Source organism: Ochlerotatus camptorhynchus, unplaced genomic scaffold (assembly GCF_037179485.1).
Source record: "Ochlerotatus camptorhynchus isolate MF236.1 unplaced genomic scaffold, CSIRO-AGI_Acam_v1.1 ptg000310l, whole genome shotgun sequence".
NCBI lineage: Eukaryota > Metazoa > Arthropoda > Insecta > Diptera > Culicidae > Ochlerotatus > Ochlerotatus camptorhynchus.
In genome coordinates this window covers 345,176-367,748 of record NW_027040798.1, presented here as the reverse complement: position 1 = coordinate 367,748, position 22,573 = coordinate 345,176, and the positions used below count along the sequence as shown (strand labels likewise).

The window sequence follows — 22,573 nt, the reverse complement described above, 5'->3', positions numbered from 1 at the left end:
TTAAAAATGTCCGTAGGAGACAATATCAAAGAACACGCGATCCTGCCATGAAAGTTATCTGGCGGGATTGGCAAAAACAAATTAAAAAGCGATTCTCTGCCCTGAGGAACAAAACTTTTGAAAATAATGTTTCTAAATTAGACCCGAGTTCCAAACCCTTTTGGAAACTCACAAAAAATTTGAAAAAAACCTCAAAAGCCAATTCCAGCGCTTAAAGAAGGTGGTAAAATTTTGATCACAAATTTGGAAAAAGCTCAGAAACTTGCTAAGCAATTCGAGAGTTCCCATAATTTCAGTTTGGGTCTTACTAGTCCTATTGAGAATCAGGTTGCTCGGGATTTTCGGAATATTTTCTCTCGGGAAAATATTTTTGATGATTCCTGGGGGACTGATTTGGACGAAGTAAGGTCTATAACTAAAAAATTTCAAAATATGAAAGCTCCAGGTGATGATGGAATTTTCTATATCCTCATCAAAAAACTCCCAGAGAGTACCTTGTCTTTCTTGGTAAAATTATTTAACAGATGTTTCCATTTGGCATACTTTCCTGATAAATGGAAAAATGCAAAAGTTGTTCCAAATTTTGAAGCCGGATAAAAATCCAGCTGAAGCTTCTAGCTACCGCCCAATAAGTTTGCTTTCTTCAATAAGTAAACTTTTTGAAAAGATAATTTTGAATAGAATGATGCTTCACATCAATACGAACTCAATTTTTGCAGATGAGCAGTTTGGATTTCGCCATGGGCATTCAACTACTCATCAACTCTTAAGAGTTACCAATTTAATTCTTTCAAACAAATCGGAAGGCCACTCAACTGGAGTTGCTCTTCTAGACATAGAAAAAGCATTCGACAGTGTTTGGCATGAAGGTTTGATTGCTAAATTGAAAAAGTTTAATTTTCCACTTTACATTATGAAATTAGTTCAAAATTATTTAACTGACAGAACTCTGCAGGTAAATTATCAAAATTCCAAATCTAATCGACTACCTGTTAGAGCAGGAGTTCCTCAGGATAGCATTCTTGGGCCTATATTGTATAACATTTTCACTTCGGACCTCCCTGATTTGCCTCAGGGTTGCCACAAATCTTTGTTCGCTGATGACACAGGCATTTCCGTTAAAGGAAGAAGTCTTCGTGTTATTTGCAGCAGACTGCAGAAAAGTTTAGATATTTTCTCTTCCTATTTACAAAAATGGAAGATTTCTCCCAACGCTTCCAAAACTCAACTTATAATATTTCCACATAAGTCTAGAGCTTCCTTTTTGAAACCTAGTTGTAGTCACGTGGCTACTAGGGCTCGTGAACTGCAAAAAGTGAATGTGAGCGTAGCTGCTATTCAGGAAGTACGGTGGCCTAGATCCGGAGAACGTGAATTCCGGGCGGTGGATCCCATCGCCAACACTTCCTTCAAGTATCATATCTATCACAGCGGTGGCGATAGGGCAGAACATGGAGTAGGGTTCATAGTGATCGGGAAGCAGATGAAGCGTGTTATGCGGTGGAGACCGGTAAGCGACCGCATCTGTGTATTAAGGATTCGGGGCAAATTCTTCAACTACAGCCTGATCAACATCTATGCGTCAACCAACGATAAATCCGATGACGTGAAGGACGCGTTTTATGACAGTCTCGATAAAACTTATGATGAGTGCCCAAAACACGACGTGAAGATTGTAATCGGAGATGCAAATGCGCAGGTCGGGAGGGAAGATTTCTTTCGTCCAATCATTGGTACAGAGAGCCTACATACAGTAACCAATGATAACGGCCTGAAACTGATAAACTTCGCCGCTGCTAGAGGTATGGCCATCAGTAGCACCTACTTTGCACGCAAGAATATTCGAAAGCACACCTGGAGACACCCAAATGGCGAAACTTGCACCCAGATCGATCACATGTTGGTGGATGGCCGGCATTTCTCAGATGTCATTGATGTAAGGACTTTTAGGGGGCCTAACATTGACTCAGATCATTATCTTGTTGTCTGCAAAATTCGGGCGCGTCTATCGACCGTTACGAATTCAACGAACCGGAGATCGATGCGTTTCAATATCCATCGCTTGTCAGTAGAAGGTGTTGCTGCAGAGTACCGCCAGAAGCTTGATGAGCGGATTAGCGAAATCAACGTGAACGAGGACCTCAACAATCTGTGGAACACAATCCACGGAGCGGTGAACACAACAGCACAAGAAGTGATAGGTACAGCTCAAAGACGACCACGTAATGGCTGGTTTGATGAAGAGTGCCAGAGGTTGACGGATGAGAAGAACGTTGCCAGAAGCCGGATGTTAGTGTCTGGTACCCGGCTGAACAGAGAGCGGTACAAGGTAGCAAGGGCAGCTGAGAAACGAACCCACCGCAGAAAGAAAAGGCAGTACGAAGAACGCGTGATTGCTGAGGCGCAAGAAAGTATGGAACAGAACGATATGAGAAGGTTCTACGCGACTGTCAATGGTGTGCGGAGTAAAACAGCGCCATCTCCCGCCATGTGCAATGACCTTGAGGGGAATTTGCTGACAGATAAAACAATAGTGGCTGCCAGGTGGAAAGAACATTTTGAGACATTGTTGAATGGAGAGAGTGAGGGAGTATCGAGGAACAGAGTAAACATCGCAGACGACGATCAAGCTGTGGAGCCTCCAACGCTAGACGAGGTTAAAAAGGCAATACGTGAGCTGAAAAACAATAAGGCTGCTGGGAAGGACGAGCTCCCGGCCGAACTTTTCAAACACGGAAGTGAGCAGCTGCATCAAGCAATCCACCGTATTCTAACGAAGATATGGGAGGACGAAGAACTGCCTGCTAGCTGGTTGGATGGCCTCATTTGCCCATTATTCAAAAAAGGGCACAGACTCGAGTGCGCCAATTATCGAGGAATAACTCTTCTGAATTCGGCGTACAAAATACTGTCACGCGTTCTGTTTAACAGATTGAGACCGCTTGAGGAGTCCTTCGTCGGTGAATACCAGGCTGGTTTTCGTGAGGGCCGATCAACGACGGATCAAATGTTTACCCTGCGTCAAATCCTTGATAAATTCCGGGAGTACAACTTGCAGACTCACCATCTGTTTATTGATTTTAAAAGCAGCATACGATTCAGTGAAGAGAAATGAGCTTTGGCAGATTATGCTAGAACATGGTTTTCCGGCGAAACTAATTAGACTGATTCGCGCAACGCTAGATGGATCGAAATCAAGTGTAAGGGTTGCAGATGAGATTTCGACCTCGTTCGTGACCTTAGATGGATTGAAGCAGGGTGATGCACTTTCAAACTTACTGTTCAACATTGCTCTTGAAGGAGCGATTAGGAGAGCTGGTGTGCAGAGGAACGGTACCATCATCACACGATCGTACATGCTCCTTGCCTTTGCGGACGACATCGATATCATCGGAATTGACCGTAGAGCAGTGGAAGAGGCGTTTGTGCCTTTTAAGAGGGAGACGGCGAGGATTGGGTTCACGATAAGTTCTACCAAAACGAAGTACATGGTAGCCGGTAGACAGCGTGGGAGCAATAGTGGTGTTGGTAGTGTAGTGTTGTTAGATGGTGAACAATTTGAGGTAGTGGAAGAATTTGTGTATCTTGGAACACTAGTGACATGCGATAATGATGTTACCCGCGAGGTGAAGAGACGTATTGCAGCTGCAAACAGGGCCTTTTACGGATTACGTAGCCAGCTGAAGTCCCGTAGCCTGCAAACGAAAACGAAATTCGCTCTGTATAAGACGCTGATACTTCCGGTAGCCCTCTACGGCCACGAATCGTGGACGTTAAAAGAGTCTGACCGGAGAGCATTTGGTGTCTTCGAGCGTAAGGTGCTGCGAACAATACTCGGCGGTAAACAGGAGAATGGCATCTGGCGGCGTCGCATGAATCACGAGTTGTACCAAGTGTATAACGGTACGGATATAGTGAAGCTTATAAAACACGGCAGACTACGGTGGGCTGGGCATGTAGTGCGGATGCCGGAAGAACGACAAGCAAATATTATATTCAGCAGAGAACCCGGTAGAGGTCGTCGACTCCGCACAGCAAAAAAATAATTTTGATATCACATCAAAGTGGATGCACTACAATCATGTCGAAAAGTTCATGTAATTTTTATGACCACATAAATAAACAAATGCAGTAAAAGCAGCGTAATGTCAGTTCATGCATTGTATTAATGATAATTTTGTCCTTTTTAGCAAGTAATATTACACCATATTTTCGACATGATTGTAGTGCATCCACTTTGACGTGATATCAAAATTATTTTTTTGCTGTGCGGGGTAGACCTCGGACACGTTGGCTATTTGCAGTTGAGGAGGACATCAGGTCGCTAAACGTTCATGGCGACTGGAAGCGATTGGCTCAGGACCGAGTCCAATGGAGAAGAGTACTTCGTTCGGCGTTGAATCAACCTGGCGATTCGTAGCCCATCAAGTATCAAGTAAGTAAGTAGTCACATAGTCACTATGAGCGGAGTTCCAATTTCCTGGTCAAACCAAGTGAAATATCTTGGATTAGTTCTTGACCAAAAATTAACTTTTAAAGATCACATTGAGGGCATTCAAGCCAAATGTAACAAATATATTAAATGTTTGTATCCTCTTATAAACAGGAAATCCAAACTTTGCCTGACGAATAAACTTCTAATATTTGAACAAGTTTTTAGACCGGCCATGCTTTACGCTGTGCCAATATGGTCTAGTTGTTGCACTACCAGGAAAAAAGCACTTCAAAGGATTCAGAACAAAGTTCTGAAAATGATTTTGAAGTTGCCTCCCTGGTACAGTACTACCGAGGTACATAGAATTTCGAATGTTGAGACTTTAGAACTAATGTCCAACAAAATAATGAATAATTTCAGGCAAAAATCGTTGCAATCCTCAATTGCAACGATTAATTCCCTTTATACTTAGATAAGATTTAGTTTTAGTTTTTAGTTTTAGGATATCAATTGTTATACTGACATGCAGGTTTAAAAAACCTGTTTAAAATACTGAATTGCCAAGACAGGAACAATGTAAAAACACTTAGATATATATCATAACAATTAAGGCTGGTAAGTTACTGTAGTAACTGGAGCACCTAGGTTAAAAATGAAATGTAATTTATTTTGAATATGGTACAAATAAAGAGTTAAAAAAATAAAAAAAAATAAAAAAAACGGGTTGTCAAATTAAGTGCTCAGAAAACCTCATTGAGATCGATGATGCGCATTTTCCGCTTTGCTGTGATTTGATTAATATACTTATTAAAATCTATACAAACGATGACTGTCTTCCTGATTCCACACCAGAAGTTTGATCTAATAACATACCGAATAAGTGTAATTTTCACATACATTGACGCTTTAATTCGACTGTTTAAAATTGATTCAATAACATGCTTTATTATAGTCTAATAATTGTTTTCTAGCTCCATTATTAGATTCCATTGCATTGCTTAACAATATTGCTGAATGAAGGTGAATACAGTCAGCATAATAGCTCTTATACCACTATTGCTTTGTAAATGCTTTACAAACGGCGTATTCATTCATTATTCCACAGCACTGCTTCAGGCTAACAACAAAACGAAATTGGTAGCATAGTGGTTACCGTTTCCACTTTCCAAGTAGAAGGTCGCGAGTTCAATCCCAACCTAAACCCTTTTTATATTTATTTTCTACGCCTAATCATAGATCGTATCACTCAATAAGACAACCAATTCATAGATCTATCTAAAAGAATAGCCCAGCATCCTTTCCATCGAAATTAGAGAGATGGAGAGGTAACATTGGTCTCATGTAAAACAACTATTAATGATTTAAATAATCATTCTCACATCTCCTTGAATTAGCTAGAGTTACGGCAGGGAGTGCTGATAGGTATACAGATTCAAGCTTTTATTGCTTATTTAGCTGCCCATATGATGTATTCTAAAATAGCTCAGATGGCAAGGCAAGCGGCTGGTGATCGGAAGGTCATGGTTCGAATCCCATCTAACGACATGTGTGTGTATATGTATGTATGTAAGTAATAAATTTTCTATGATCTATGTGTGGAGGGGAGTGTACGTGCTTGGACAGAAATAATGACACCACAACAATCACTAACGAGGGCAACCATGCTCTGTCCCGTTCTTATTTTCGGATTAATTATCCCGTAGTTGAATAATCGTTTCATAAATGTATAATAGTGTCTAATTAAACAATATTTCACACGAGAATCAAGCGTCTATGTACACCTTTATAACACCGTTGTTTAAGGAAGTACCTAATGATGTCTAATAAACGCTAAATAATCAAAAATTTGATCGAATAAGCTCTGTTTCAACTCTTGTAAGTCGAATAAAAGCTTCTCGACATACCTTATTCAGCACCAAATATTTCGATGTTGTGGTTGAATAAATTCTCCAGATTTTTGTGAACAAAGCCTGAACAGAAGTTATTATTAAAAATAGTACAAGTATTATTAAGCATGAAGTGGAAAAAGTCATTTCTTCAATAGGCAATTGTTTGTTGGGTAGCTTAAAGACCAGAAGGAGACCAGAAGGTCCAGCTTTCATAGCGAATCAAAACAAATATAGTGTAGTACTAGAATTTCGACTAGAATGGGGTACGCTAATAGATGTACTTAGGACCAATAGCAACCGGTGGATACTAACGATTTTAAATTGGCTCACTACTTTACTAGCCTATTGGTCCCAAGAAAATCGATTAACGTACCCCATTCTAGTCGAAATTCTAGTACTACACATGTTTGTTTTGATTCGCTATGAAAGTTTGACAGATAAAATGAGGGCTTCGTGGATTTTCCTATGTTTCGAGGGTGCATTGATTAGCTTGGGACCGAAGAGAGTACCAGAGCTGAGCCAGAAAGTGGAGCACGTTTCGTCGGAACCTTCTGGTCTTACAGTTACCTCTATGCCAATAGGCTAGTCAAGTAGTGAGCCAATTTAAAATCGTTAGTATGCACCGGTTGATAATACCGTGCTTTAAATGACTAGGCTATCTGAGGCCCCGATCATTTGGCGCCTGTTGTCTTCAACTTGAAGCAGTACACACATAATACTCCATTTGAATTATAGAGCGTCAAATTAACAGCTAAGCACTGTACCGATCCACACTAAACCATAAGAAAGCCCTTTTCCTCCGGGTCATGTCCTTAATTAATCAAATGGGCACTCCCGTTTCCGCTCTTCCTTCGGGGCCAACTATTACCATGGCTCCCTCATTAGGGACCAGCGCCGCTTCCGGCTGAAACCGCAAAATTGATGTACCCGACATGGAACGAAGTTTGGGGCCGGTCGGTCGGCCGCTCGGTCGGCGTGGTGGACGGGTTCACTCACGTAACAAAGGTATCATTTAGTAAATAAATGGCTTTCGTTTGGCTCGTAATCGCTACATAACTCAACTTTTGCCTTGAGTGCTGCTGCACATGGCGTGAGCGGGGTGTGAGAATGATAAATTTTCGCATAGGTGAGGAAAATTCTTGGGGGTCCGATTTCACATTACATTCTGTCCACGACCGAGCCGGGTGCCGGGGAAGAAGCAGGACTTTGAGCATAATGACCCGAACCGGACCGGATTTGACACGTACACGACCGGGGAGCGATTCGCATCGTGGACGTTTTCGTACACGGTGCTTAATCACATGCGTTCCATGGCTTTCTCGGTCATTCGATTCGGATTGCGCGTAAATCCAAAGTCGTAAATCATAATATGGGCATGGTTCTGGTTCTCTGGCGCGCTTGCATGCGGAATTGTAATGGGCATTAATGTCGCTGGAATTTCGGTGGGGGTGTGAGTGCTTTGTATGCTTTTCGTGAGGATTTATTCGCGCAGAAGTGGAGACTTCTGGAGGTCATCGCTTAAATAATTAATGACACGTTGACTTTGCTGGAATCAAAGTGATGAGGGCAGTTGGCATCCTCGGCAATCGTTCCATGCAGTTCTGTAAGCAATCGAATCGATAAACCCATTAAAGATTATTTCAACTCCTTTTGACCTTCTGCAACAAAACAATCGCCACTGCCGACAACCTAAATTTATCATAGAAAACGGCATTCACCCAAACAGACCACCAGAGACGCTTCTGAGACATAAATCCTAAATTATGTAAATTTACCCCTGGCCCTTTCGTGGCGAGCAACTTTTCGGCTCATCATTGGCAGTGAGCAAGCATGAGCAAACTCCAATTACAATTGCCCCCACCCTGCCCTATGGAACCAAAAAGGCAAAGGGATGCCCATTTCGTCGAACCGGTATCCGGATCCGGCCGATTTCCGGCCTCCCTTTCCTTCCTCTGGGTTCGTAAACAGGAAAAGGCCAACCGGGGAAGAAAAGCGATAACGTGGCAATAAAATTCGCTCAGACACGACACGAAGGTCCGTTCGTTGGACCGTTTTCTTGGAGGGTCGTCTGCCCGTCTTGCGGGAGCATGTACTTCTAAGAGTTGATTGCATCACTTGCAAGGCGGGGCTCCGGGAAGAGCAGTTTTGTACGTTGTTCTACATGACACTACCAACTCTGATTGGATTGTGTCGGATGGAAAACTTGTTCCTGGCAGCATGCCCCAACCTCGGGAAGATCTGGCAGGTCGCTTACAGCCCGGCTCAAAATTGCGAATGTATGCAGATCTCTGGAGGGAACTTCTGGCTAACTCAATCACAAAACGTGCCGCAGGAATTTGTCACCCGGAAGAAGGAAGTTTAGCATATTTTCGTTTCGATGGGAAGTGCTCAAGGGGAAAAGTTTGCCTTGGCTGTCACTTACTATCTTACTACTGATGCTTCTTGAGGTCGTGGAAGCGAGAGTTGAAGTTGCACCATTCAGCTGTCACTCGGCTGAAAACTAACTGACGGGTTTGTTGAGTTTCAGTCAGTCAGTGGAATGAAGCAAGATGTGTGGAAGACAACTTTTCCGGTGATGAATTTTCTCCAGGAAGATGGTCGGATATTTGCAAGTGGAACATTCAGGCAAAGTGATTTGAATAATTTTAAGGATAAGACATGGTGCACAAGTTGTGCAAATGGGTTCAAATGTTCGAGAAACTTACCGTCAAATTCAAGTTTTGCCGATAACGCGGACATTTTTTAGACAGTCTTTATCCACACGCAAGACAAATTCAATTGCATGATTATAGGGGAAGAGAGAGTAAAATTAACATAGCAGGTGGAATGAATATGACAATGACTATTTAACGAGAAAATCATCGAAATTCTGTATCTGTAAACAATTGAAGGGGAAGAACACACATCGATTGAAGAGCCTTTGCGCTGAATTGATTGATAGTATGGTAAATAAGCCCCTTATTTTACCCCCAATTCCCTCATGAGTTTCACCTACACCCAAAATACTGAAACAGTGCAAGAATTGATCGTTGCCAAGCACGGCATAGTGTGAGCGACACTTGTTCGTCACGTATTTTGACATATAAATACTTCTCGCATAACATTTGAAAAAGGCCTGTACACTTTTGTAAACAAAACCTGAAGTTACAGAAAGTTTGCAGAACTTTCCATAAAATTGCAGAACTTTCCTTAAGCTTACAGAACTTTCCTGGGGTTCTTAAAAAATAGCTGTGTATTTCAAAACTTTCCAGAAGTTCGTTAAAAAAACTCTGAAATTCACAGAATGTTTGCTTTTGTTCTGTAAATTTTGAAGAATTTATTCAAGTTTTTTAAAGTTTTGTAAATGCCAAAGGAGTTGTGACGAGCCCGTTGAGGTTCTGGAAACACCATCGAAGTTTTCAGGATTTGTGGAAACTCTTTTGAAATTCTGGAAATGAATCTTGGGAAATTTCTCTAAAATTAGGGGGATTTTAGAACTATTACGAGTTTTCCTACAATTGATGAAATTTCCCTAAAGCTCTGGGAAGAACTTCCCTGGAGTTATGGGAAGAACTTTTCGGAAGTTCATGGAAGAACTTTTCTAGATTTCGTGGATGAAATTGGCCAGAACTTCAGAAAAGTTCATCCCTGAAGTACTGGAAAGAAGTTCCCTCCAGTTCTGAGATGAACTTCCCTCAAGTTCTAGGAAGAAATTCCCTCAAGTTCTGTGAAGAACTTCCCTCGTGTTCTGGGATGAACGTCCCTCAAGTTCAAGGAAGAAGCCTCCTTAATTTCTGAGAAGAACTTCCTTAATGTTCCAGGATGAACTTCCCTCAAATTCTGTGAAGAAAATCCTTGAAATTTTGGGAAGAATTTTTCTGAAGCTTTGTGAGGAACTTAACTGAAGTTCTACGAGAAGTTTATCTAGCAGCACATTAGGTGGATACCGGCTAAGGCAACTTGTACGTGACTTATCTTAGTCACATACAAGTTGCCTCAACCGGTTTGCACCTAATGTGCTGCTTGGGAAGAACTTCTCGGAAATTCATGGAAGAACTTGTCTGGATTTCTTGGATGAACTTGCCAGAATTTCAGCAACTGTACTGAAGGTCTGGAATATCTGGAGCTCTGGGAAGAGCATTTTTGAAGTTCTGAGAAGAACTTTTTTTTGAAGTTATGAGAAAGACTTTTCTGAGGTTCTGGGAAGAACTTGTCTGTAGTTCAGGGAAGTAATTCCCTAAATTCCCAGGAAGAAGTACCATGAAGTTTTGATAAAAACTTCCCTCAAGTTCTGGAAAGATTTTACTGGAGTATTGAGAATGACTTCTCTGAAATTTTGGGAACACCATCCCTAAAGTTCTGCGAAGAACTTTTTTTTTAAGTTTTGGGAAGAGCTTTTCGGGAAATTTGGGAAGAGCTTCCTTGATATTTTGGAAAGAACATCCCTAAAGTTTTGAGAAGGATTTCCCTTGAGTTCTGGTAAAACTTTCTCTAAAATTCTGGGAACAACTTTCCTTCAGTTTTGGAAAAAAAAACCAGCCTCAAGTTGGGGATAGAACTTTTCTAGAGCTCTGCGAAAAAATTTCCCTAAGTTTATTTCAGGATATTTTTCAAATCTTCAGCTTAATCAGGATTTATTCTGAAGATCTTCAACAGTCCATCAATGTAAATCAAGTCTCTCAGATGATCAAAAATTATTTCAAGAACCTACACAAGATTCTGAAGTCCCCAGGGATTTTAATTTACGACCTTAGGTTGACCCGGTATTATTTTATGTTCCCAGACGTCCCTGTTACTTGCAGAGATTCCCTTAAGTTCGTAGAATTTTACAGGTAGAAGCAGACTTTACTGCGGTTCTCAGAATTTTCAGAAAGTTCGCCACCTTTACTGAAATTGGCAGAATATTTTTGAAATTTGCAGACTTATTTGAATTAGATAAAAAATTTCCCTGAAGTTCGTAGACTTACTTGAAGTTTACAGAATTCCCTGTAGTTCCTAGATTTTTCATGATCTTTGCAGAATTTTTGTGAAGTTTGTAGAATTTTCCAAAAATATGCTGAATTTTCCTGATTTTTTTAATCTAGTTCGTATAATTGGAAGGCTCAATCGCGTTAGCATAACCGAGTCGAGGATTCATTGTTCACTATTTGTAGTAACATATACTTATGTCTAGTAGGAGTTGGGCCGAATACTCGTGGCTTTTCCAACTTTTCTGAAATTCGCAGAATTTTCTTGGAGTTCTTGAAAATTTTCAAAACTTTTCAAAACTTTCCAGTAGTTTGTTGCAATCTTCAGAAGATCCCAGAATGTTCCTGAAGCTCACTGACTCCACTGTAATTGGCAGAATACTTTTGAAGTTCGCATAATTTCCCTGAAATTCGCAGACTTCGCATTCGTTTGCATATTTCCATGAAGCTTGCTGACTTTCTATAATTTAGTACAGTTTTATAAATGTTGATAAAGTTTACAGACTTCGCTGAGGTTCTCAGACTTTTCTGACGTTCTTAGATTTTTTTCTGAAATTTCCAAAATTTTCCAGAAATTTGCAGAATTTTCCTAAAATGTTCAGAAGTTTCCATAAATATGCTACTCAAGTTAATAAAAGATTTTTGAATTTTTCAAAACTTTCCAACAGTTAATCAAAATTTTCACTTTTAATTCTATAATTTTCTCTTCAATGATAAATTCTGCACTTTCACTGTTTACATTGTTTACCTTTTTTGGCCGATGACGTCCAGGAACAAGAGAGCAAACTCACGACGGCTGGAGCTTTTATAGCTTTTCTCTAGAGAGTGGCTAGCATAAGAGAGGAGTGGATCCAAAACAAACTGCCTTGGCAACCGATGCCTAGGTGGTTTCTAGCAACACTGCCAATGCAATCGAGATAGCCGCTGCTCGATTGGCTCTGGCTTTGACAATTCGTTTGGCTCCGCCAGCCAGTCCGCTCCTCTCTTACACTAGACTACTTTTCTCTATCTTGCCGATCCCGAATAAAGCCCTCCAAGCAAAAGCATGGCCATCTGTCAAAAGTTGTTCCAATCGAACCGTCAAAATGAACTGCTTTGCTCGATTGGAACAACTTTTGCTCAGTTTTGTAGTGACAGTCGTCCATACTTTTACTGAAGAACTTTATTCCCGAAGGGCCGTTATGTTAATGTCAGCCAACAGTTGTCGGAGTCGGTTGGTCTAACGATGTTTATAAAGCTGTGGCTATCAAAAGAGAATGTTGATGAAGAGAATCGATCAAAGTCACTTACATCCCTTTCCTACTAACCCCCTCAAATTTTAATGATTGACCATAACCACATCCCTGGCAAGACTAGTACTCGCTGAATTCGCCACCCATGGTGGTGGTGTTAGTGTTGACAACATGTTTTTAAGCTACATTCATGTGTGCCGCATGGTTATATCGCGTTAAAAGTTTTTACTGGTGTAGTAATGCTGCTATCCCATAAAATTATAATGCACTCAAGGGGTAGGTCACTCCGCAGACCAATCTTGGGTCATCATTTTTCTCAGTGTGCCGATTGTGCCGGCAGTGTCGGTCATAGAGCAAGCTGCGATTTTTGGTTAAGCGATACTCTAAGGAAGCCTTAGCGTGAAACTTCAAAGGCAGACATTTGTAGTAGCACAGCAAACAAGGAGTAGCAATCTCAAATTTGTATGTTTTGTGGAAGCTGACATTTGTGCCTTTAAAGTTTCACGCTAAGGCTTCCTTAGAGTATTACCTTAAATACGAATATTATGGTATATTTGGCAACCCGGTATTTCTGACAGCTTAAACGTTTTGGTTTGCAATCGCAAGGATAACATCGGTCCAGCGACAACCAATGAGGAATTCTGGCGAGATCGACCGTTAGCGGTCTCAGCCGTCCAACAGGACACGTTGTGTCACACAACAAAGAAAGCCGGAGATCAACCGAAAGTGTCCCCGCATCGAAAACCATTGGATACGAAAATTGAACGGCTCCGAAAATGTCGAATAGCGTCCTCGATAAGGATTCCTGCTACCGACGATGATCCGCTGCAGAAGGTGGATTGCATTCTGACGGCGGTTGGGTTTCCTCGTCTAAACCATAGCTGTGCGAAACCACTGACCAGCAAGAAGAAGACCGACTTCTTGAAGCAGATCGAGAAGGACGGTGTGGAGGGCATTCCGTCGGTAAAGCTATTGGTTCGGGATAAGAACGACAAAGACAAGGCCAATTTTGAAAAGCTGCTGGAGGCGATCAAGGGATCCAAAGATGACAAAACGTTGGGCGTCTTCTCCAAGTACAACTTCCCCGGTGAATTCTGTGAATCGTGGCTTCGTCAAGAACAAGAGCTTCGACACGGGGACATCAGCTTCGGGTACCGGTGTGGATACCAACTAGTTGGAATTGTGCTACCCGTCGATTATCCAGTCGGGTAGCAATTACAGCTTGAAGTTCAGTGCATTCAGCGACAAGAACTATCTGCACTTCGGATCGATCACCTGTGCTCTGGTCAATTCGATGGAAACGATTCAGAAGCACTACACCTTTCTGCTCGATCTGGAAGAGGAACTGCAGAAGGTGATGATTCCGGGCAAGAAGCTCTCGGAGGTTTTCGACGTCGGAATCAACCAGTGAAATTCGGTTTAAAAATTGTAAGTTAATTAGGTTGAGTGGAAGCTATAAATAAATTAGTTCGGTATTGTTCAAGTGAGTTTGGTTTGGTAGATTGCTGGTGATTTGCTGTATAAAAGTGCATCAACATAAAATATTCTTGATTAGCCAGTAATCTTCTCCTTTGAGTTTTCCGTATCCAACCGTAAATCCATCCAAATTGTTCTTGCATTTCGGTTCGTAGTACACTCCATTTGCGTAGTAGCTGAAAGACTTGTGACCGGCATCGATAGCAATCGACAGCCCTCGGAAGCCTACATTTCGAATTAAAATGTGAACCGAGAAGTGAATTGCTGGTCTGAGTTCCTGTAGTATATTCAATTAGAGTATTTTCTGAAACACACAGTCAAGCAGGTGTGAACAGCTTCAATGATAGCTGTCCAGCAGTACTCTCATTTTATTTAATGAACAATCCAATGCCTACGAGATTGAGCCGAAGGTGTGCCGATGGATGTGCCCAAGCTGTGTCATATCTACCCTTGAATGCACTACATTATTAGGCAACGATAATTCCTGTTAAACACAGTAAACAGCGCCTATGGCACAGCAGCGGCATCCCACCGCTCTTGATAAACCTTTTTAACAAAGTATCACGCATGAATAGAGCTTGCTTGCGAATATTTGCAGCAGCTGTCAAATGTTGACGTAAAATCGAACTAGAGAACCAGGATTTTTTGGCTTCACACAAAGTATATGGTAACGACATGAATCTGGTCCTCGAAGGCCCTCCGCTATCATATGCAGATGATCTTAAAATCTATATCCGGATCCGTTCTATCGATGACTGTCACTTCCTCCAACGCCAGCTCGAAGCGTTTGCTAAATGGTGCAACTTGAACCGAATGGAGGTCAACCCCGCGAACTGTTCAGTTATCACCTTCTCTCGCAAGAAGGAACCGATCATGTTCAATTATGCACTTCAGGAAACAACTAACCACGTAAAAGACTTGGGAGTTATTCTGGATTCCCAGTTAACGTATAAGCAACACATCTCGTTCATCGTTGACAAGGCGTCAAGATCTTTGGGATTAATTTTCAGGATTGCAAAGAATTTTTCCGATATATATTGTCTCAAATCGCTATACTGTTCCCTGGTGCGGTCCACCCTGGAATATTGCTCTGCAGTATGGAACCCAAGCTATAACAAGGGTGCTGAAAGAGTTCAGTCCGTTCAGCGTCGATTTCTTCGATTTGCTCTGAGGAAGCTGCCTTGGAGAAACTCTTTTCGTCTACCCAGTTATGAAAGTCGATGTCAACTGATTGATCTGGAGCTTCTACGTACTCGGAGAGACACTTCGCGGGCCCTGCTCATCGCGGATAGTTTACAGGGTAGAATTGATTGTTCTACAATCCTGGAGAAGATCAACGTGAACGTCCAACCCCGATCGTCTGTTTAGTCGGCAGCAACCATTGTGTGGTCCTCCTCATTGTTCTTCATCAGCAGTTCTTTCAGTCGATACGTCGTCAACTTTGCAAAGCAACCCTTTCGTGATGAGTGTGTGAGTGCTGACCACGTTTTGCGTCCATTGCTACAATGGAAGCGCTCTGACCCTCGTTGGCGAATCTGCCATACAAGTAAACCACTGGAAGCGGCTCCCGTTCTGGTAGAGGAGACTTATTGGATAGCGGAAGATAAAATGTGTATTGTGTTGTACCTTTTGACTATAGTTTTAAGATGTATCGATAGTGAACAAGAATCCTCGGCTCTGTAAAGTTAATTCGGTTGATCCTTATCAAATAAATTAATATTAACAAAATAACGTTTTGGCAAGTTCGTAAAGTTCCTGAAATTTGCCTGAAGTTAATATGATTCCCCTGAGGCTCTTTGATCTTCTTTGGAGTAACAAGCAATAGCGGAGCAATAAATTTTCAAATCGAGAGCGCCTAATGAAAATTTGCTTCCACAAATTCCTTTGCCTTTGGAGATGTAGGTGCATCCAATTCATAAGGCGACCCAAATAAAATAAAACTATTTATTATTTTCTACATAATAGGCGTATATAGTGCAATTTTGTTCACATGAGGAAAGTGCATGTAGATCGAAATTTCTGCGCCCAGTTATGTTTGATTAATAAAACAACTTCAAGGGACTACGTGGTCTTATATAATAAATGTTATTTGTTAAATGCAGCAGGAGCTTGTGTTTTGTGTAGGAATAGGAATTTGAGCGGGGTTCTCACTGTTTATACTCTTTAGTGTGACGCGCATGACAAAGATGGCCCACAGCGACTCACGAAGAGCTACTGATTTCGATCAATAGCGGTGCGGCTTCTTCCTCCTTCTATAGAAGGTCATGTGGGCTGCAGCTCGCTGCTTGCAGGCAGCCTTTCGTTGTGTACTGGAGAACAATGTTCAACGCCACGTGCCGAAAGTACTGCTGCTAATGCTGATGCCGACGTTCGGACTCTACCACACACGGTGATTGGAACTGAATCCGATCAGCCGTTGAGGCCAGCCTTGATAGCTAGCTGCTTGCAGGCAGCCTTTAGTTTGATTGAATAAGCACCGTTTGGTGAGACCGGATGGAATTAAGCTTTGAAATATATATTAGGGAATTCGCTTTTGGCAGGCAATCGGTGATAATTTTATTTATCATAGCAACAGTTGCTCATTCGAGCAATTTTCAACAGTGACATTTTGAAAAATGATAAACCCTTAAATTTAACGGATGCGTAGAAATATTTTTGATCGATTGGTGATAAAATTATTCAAATTGGTTCAGGGGCAGCTGAGTTATTAACGTTCAAAATCTTTCATAATTTTGTTTTCACAAAGTGTACTCCCATATAGAAATCACAGACGTAGTCCTACGTCAAAAAACAAATTGGGTTTCACAGCTGGTTACTTTTGGAGTAACCCCAAGTAGCACACTTGTTCTATAGTAGTTTATATAACCTTTGTATGACTGATTTTGATTGTAAAAAAGTTTACTCAACATAATTCTATGAATTTGTGTTACTTGGAGCCATGAGAAACCACCATGACAGGCCTGTCAGGACAATTCCAGTGATCTGCTGAAGTACTACCTTCTAGTCCACTAAATGCTTCAAACACACCGTCGCAGTCCAAAACGAAATAATGAAATTAGTGATCTCTGATGAAAATTGCGCTTCCCGGAATATTCTCATTCTCCGACAAAATTATTTCAAAAGGAAATCATATCCAACGAATCGCACAATTGCTGTAGCAGATTCCCTTAATTTATTGCGAAATTTGTCACTCCAATAGATTCAATATAAATCCCACCCCAGCGACAACAGCAGCAATCGCTTTAATCATTCAATTAACATACTACTCCTCCGCTCGAATAAATTGCCCTGTCACGACAAAAGCCATCCAACAACGAGCGACAAATCGACATAGATTAACGGAAGCGAAATATTCCGTTCGGTGCGTCGCGTAGTTGTGTATTGTTACTTGAAAGACCAAATTCTCCAATTTCGCGAACCCACCAATCTAATTTCGAAGAAGGACTGTTGTCGTTGTCGCGTCGCTGTCGGTGGCCTAGTGCACGAGCGACCTTATTAGCATAAAGTTTATTTCACGAATTTGGATGCCTGAAATCGACGCCGCCGACGACGACGCTGGTTGGCTTCTGATCAAATCCCATAAATGCCTTACCAAGGACCGAGAGTAGGGATAGGGAGAGACTCAGATAATTCAATTGAACTCCTCCAAAATGGAAAATTGGTTTAGCGTGTTTGGAACGCGTAGTGCGGTGCGTCGTTCGATGGGGTTGTTAATTGATATTCAAAGCGGATTGGATGGGAACGTTCGCCTGTCAGTCATTCTCGGTGGGAGATTTCCTTTTTGAAGTCGCCTGAAGGTATACGCACATGTACAACACGTGTAACGTGAAAACTTGTTCTGATGGTTGAGATGGATGAGGATCTGAGTCGTAAAGGAGGATGTAGGTAAAACGAGATTAGAGCTCTAGTAATGAATATCAACTTGAGTACTCTTGACAACGCAATCGATTGCAAGAAGCGATCCGAATAAAAATTGATATGAATCGATTCTCTTCATCGACATTCTCTTTTGATAACCACAGCTATGCAAACAGATTTCGGGCTAGTTTTACCACATAATGTAGTTTGATAAAGGTGGGTTCTTATCAAACGTCCAAAATGTCAAATTCAACAGGGAAAGGTTTTGCAGCTGAATTCGAGCTGAACAATCTGAGCCTTTCGATAGGGGACGTGGCCAAGAAAGTCAATTTTTCCGTGTGGTTCGTCCAGCAGACAATGAAGCGGGTCGGACTTCATGTCTTCAAGGTAAGGAAGGCGCCTAACCGAACCGATAAAAAAACGGTGGCCGAATCCCGCGCCAGAAAGCTGTACTGCGAGTGGTTGGTGAAGCCGAAATGCATCGTAATGAACGACGAGATGTATGTTAAAGCGGACGCCAAGCAGATTCTCGGCCTGGAGTTTTTCGTCGGCAAGTCCCGCCTGGATGTTCCGGAGAAGTTCCGGAGAAAGAAGGTCGACAAAATTTGCCAAGAAGTACTTAGTGTGGCAGGCGATCTGTAGGTGCGGCAGATTCAGCAAGCCGTACATAACGACCGGCAGCATCAACGGCCAAATATATAAAGAAGAATGCCTCCAGAAGCGCCTGCTGTTCTTCCTCCAGTCCCACGAAGGTGACACTCTGTTTTGACCGGATCTTGCATCGTGCCATTACGCGAAACCGGTGATGGAGTGGTACGAAGCCAACGATGTTGTTTTTGTGCGGAAGGAGGCAAATCCGCCAAACTCGCCAGAGCTTCGCCCAGTAGAAAAAAATTTGGGCGATTATGAAGGGCAAGCTCTGGAAAACAGGGAAGGTCTTCATAAACGACAAGAGTATATGAAAGGGTGTAAGAAAGATGGCGCAAGTGTTGCACAGGATTTGATGGGAAGCGTTAAGTCAAAAGTGCGGGCATTTAGCCTAGGTGAGGAGGTTGAATAAACCAACATTGCAAAAAACATAGCTAATATGTGTTTATTTATTCCTTGAGAGTTTCAAAAATATCCGACTTAAATTGAATTTTTCGGTGATCATTTTTGTCTGTTGCATTTTTTCGAGTACAGCCTTTATTAACGATAAAAAAAGTCGATGGAGATAACCGATCAATATTACTGATCACCTAATGCATTGTTCAGCTTGAATTACTAACGAAAGAGAAAATCGATACAGAGAATCGATCAATGCAGATAGGACAATTTAAAATTTTTATGTTCGCCCTCACAACACATAGAACATCAATGAAACAAGAATAGTCATCACCCCCAACTTACCTTTCATCACAACAAGTTGAAACACGTACATCCAAATGTTGGCCTTGATTAGCATTTTTGCGGCCGCTTTTCCCCCCGATTGCAAACTAGCCTGGAGGAACCCAGGCAGCCTGGGAGGATGCTCGTAGTTCGAGATTTGAGCGGTTTCACTAATACCGCCACCACCACCACCACAACAACAACCACCGTCTTCACAAAAACACATCAACACTCACGACACGACATTAGCGTGCTAAGCGTCCTCACCGCCACGACGTTCTTCGACCGATTCCAAAATCATCCTCCTCCTCCTTCGCCGCCGTTCGGTCGTTCTGGTGTGATTTTCATTTCCGAGGATTAGCTAATTTCGAACGGGATAATGATAACGGTTTTCTTTGCACTCTGACTGGAATTTTTCAGACGGTCGTTGGTGTCAAGTTCTTCTTCAGGTTGAGTCTGTAAAGGAAGAAGAAGATGGGGGAAATTACTGTCAGACGGGAATGCGTGGTGGAAATTCAATTTGAAAATGAATCTCGATTGGAATTGGAGCACAGAAGTTCAGAAATGGTGGAACAGATGGTGGAGGGTTTAACGGTGATGATACCTAAAGGCTGACTAAAAGTAAATTAGTACGCATAAAATGACCTGTAATTCGTGATTCAATAAGTTTTAAAAGTCCATTAATGATTGCTTTACAGTACTTTTATTAAAACTTCAAAGTTATAGCATAAGATGGTTACATTTCTCCAGTTCGAACGAAATCTCGAACCTTCCTCTTCCGGGCAATTCGGAGGATTCATTAGCTTGGGGAGTAGTTGCAGCAAATCGGGCCAAAAGATGACTTTGCTCCTATGCTTACGGATGAACGTCAATACACGCTTTTTCAGACATTCTTCGATGTAAACTTAGGATGTCATCGTCGAGGATGTGACGAATGGTTCCGTTGTCAGGCCACAACTGCAAATCACTTGCAAAATCATGGCCTTCTACTCGAACTTGTCGGCAAACACGAACTTGAATCTTCCCGGCACATCCCCACGTCCAGTCGCGATGTAAAACTTTTGACCGGGAAGATGCTTAAAACCGAGTTTGACGTATGTTTCGTCATCGATCGAGGTGCAGCTGTGTTTCGTCAAAACACGGTCGTACGAATTCAGTATTTTTTATTAAAAACATAATGTTTATTCTTCAAAAAAACGTCAATGAATATTGGAGAAGGGGCCCTGGTCAGCCGTACGACGCAACTTAGTCGCGATGCTCTCAAAAGAGCGCTGGACTGTAACCGATGGTTCCAGAATGTTGGCTTGTGACTCTATCACAAGCGGACTTATGATTAACTGTATAACAGTTTTGTAGAATTGTCGTCCTAAATCCAACCCTGCTTTTGGTCGCTCACTTTCCCATACCTTTCCATTCGCCTGCGGCACCACTCACTCTCATCAAACCGGTTGACAGCAGGCGCTCTGTCGAGAAGGTTGTCCATAGATGGGACAAGGGGAGAGACAACGACCGGTTAAATAAATATGTAAATACAGCAGCATTTCGGGTCTGCTCGTATTTCGTGGTTTTTTGCGGGTAATTGCTTGGTATGCTAGCAGGAGTCAATTTAATTCTGTTCCAACCGCACTCGCGAATAGACTCAGTGCGTGACGTGCTAATTTTCCCGAAGGTTCGCTGGAAGGGCGAGGTAATGTGTAGTATGGTTTTTTAAATAGTGTGTTTTGTTGTAATTACAGATCTAGGGTTAGTCAAACTAAAAATTAGTAGTTTCAGTCGTGATTAAAAATATCGTTAGTAAAAGTGGTTAGTAGTGTTAGCTGTAAAATTAATATTGAAAATAATGTGTATGTTGTTCTTAAATGTTAGGGTACTTCGACCAATATTCACCCCAAACTGACGGTTGACTGATACCGTGCAGATAATCCCAAAAGAAACAGGTAAATTTATGTACATTTATTGTAAATTTGTGAAAAATCTGTATTTTATGGTAAAAATGCGGTTGGTTTCGTTTTAAAAGGGGCAGGCTTACTAGATGTATATGGCGTGGTTCTAATAAGCGTGGTTAGGTCCACAAAGGGCCTTTTTATATTTTTCTTTGGCAGTGGTTGTCCTGGAGAGAGCGCCATTGTGTCCGAGGTCAAAGGACAAGCCCGGCATAATCGGAGAGTCCATTTTGGAGAGGCTATTGTGGAAAGACCACGTTGCAGCGGAAATTGCCACTCTCTATACTGTTCGTCAGTCGCATATTATCACCACACGAAGCTACAGTTTTGTTTACTTCGCGCTGTGAATAATATCAAAATTATTGTGTATATAACGTAGATTTTTTCACGAAAATCACTTCAACGGATCAACTAGTGCCTGAAAATTGTGAACCAAGTGTTATTATTTAGACTTTTGACGAATCTGGAGTGCTACAAAGCAAACAAATTACCATCATATCTCTATTGATATTAGCAACAAGTAGTGTATAGTAACTAGCTGGGAACCCGTGAAACTCTCGGTTCTTTGGCATAGAAGTTTTTAAGTGAGTGTGAAACCATAAGCCGCAGTGCCCTTCTCCGGCCCCATGGTCGGCCACAACCGTGCACCCCCCAGTGACCCACCGGATGGGGGAATATTACCTGACTGGTTGCTAGGCGAAGATGAGCTCGGACAGGTTATTGCGCTTCAAATGAGAGTACGTCAAACACCTGACGAAAATAGTGACGAAAATGAACTCAGCCTCCCATCCTATCCTTTTTTGATCGGTAGCGCAGCAATACTAGCCCTGGGCTCTGTTGATGCTAGAAAAGTCCATGCATCAAAGGAAGCACGAGGTAGCCGATACATTCTTCGAACAAAGTCACGATCAATCTGCAAAAAACTGAAACAAATCTCCGAACTGCCGGATCACACTCCTGTGGAAGTAATAGAACACCCTGGGTTAAATGTTGTTCAAGGGGTAGTGTATGATCTGGATACTATAGACAAATCTGAAGAGTATATTAAGCAACACCTACAAGAGCAAGGTGTGTAAAGTGTACGTCGTATCACAAAACGTCGTGCAAACACCGTCACCAACACACCACTGCTTGTTGTCACATTCCGTGGATCGATTTTACCAAAGTACATCTATTTTGGTGTACTTCGGATTAATGTACGGCAATATTATCAATCTCCAATGTTCTGCTACCGCTGTGCAAACTTCGGCCACACAAAAAAGAACTGCAACGATAGCAAAAATCAACTCATATGCCTAAACTGCTCAGGTACACACAAATTGATTGAGGGAACCCCATGCACTAAACCAGCTTACTGTTAAAACTGTCAACAAGAACACTCTCCATCATCCAAGGAATGTCCAATCTATCGCGAGGAAGAAGCTAT

General features: G+C 41.9%; 1 protein-coding gene across 1 annotated transcript in view; it reads right to left on the bottom strand.

Annotated features, from left to right (window-relative positions):
- Nucleotides 1-22,573, bottom strand: part of LOC135707415 (uncharacterized) — a 261,090-nt gene that overhangs the window by 134,006 nt on the left and 104,511 nt on the right. Inside the window, exon 2 of the mRNA XM_065229228.1 lies at nt 19,226-19,660. Within this exon, the coding sequence (XP_065085300.1) occupies nt 19,226-19,430 (205 nt within the window). The 5' untranslated portion in view covers nt 19,431-19,660. The remainder of the gene's footprint in view (nt 1-19,225; nt 19,661-22,573) is intronic.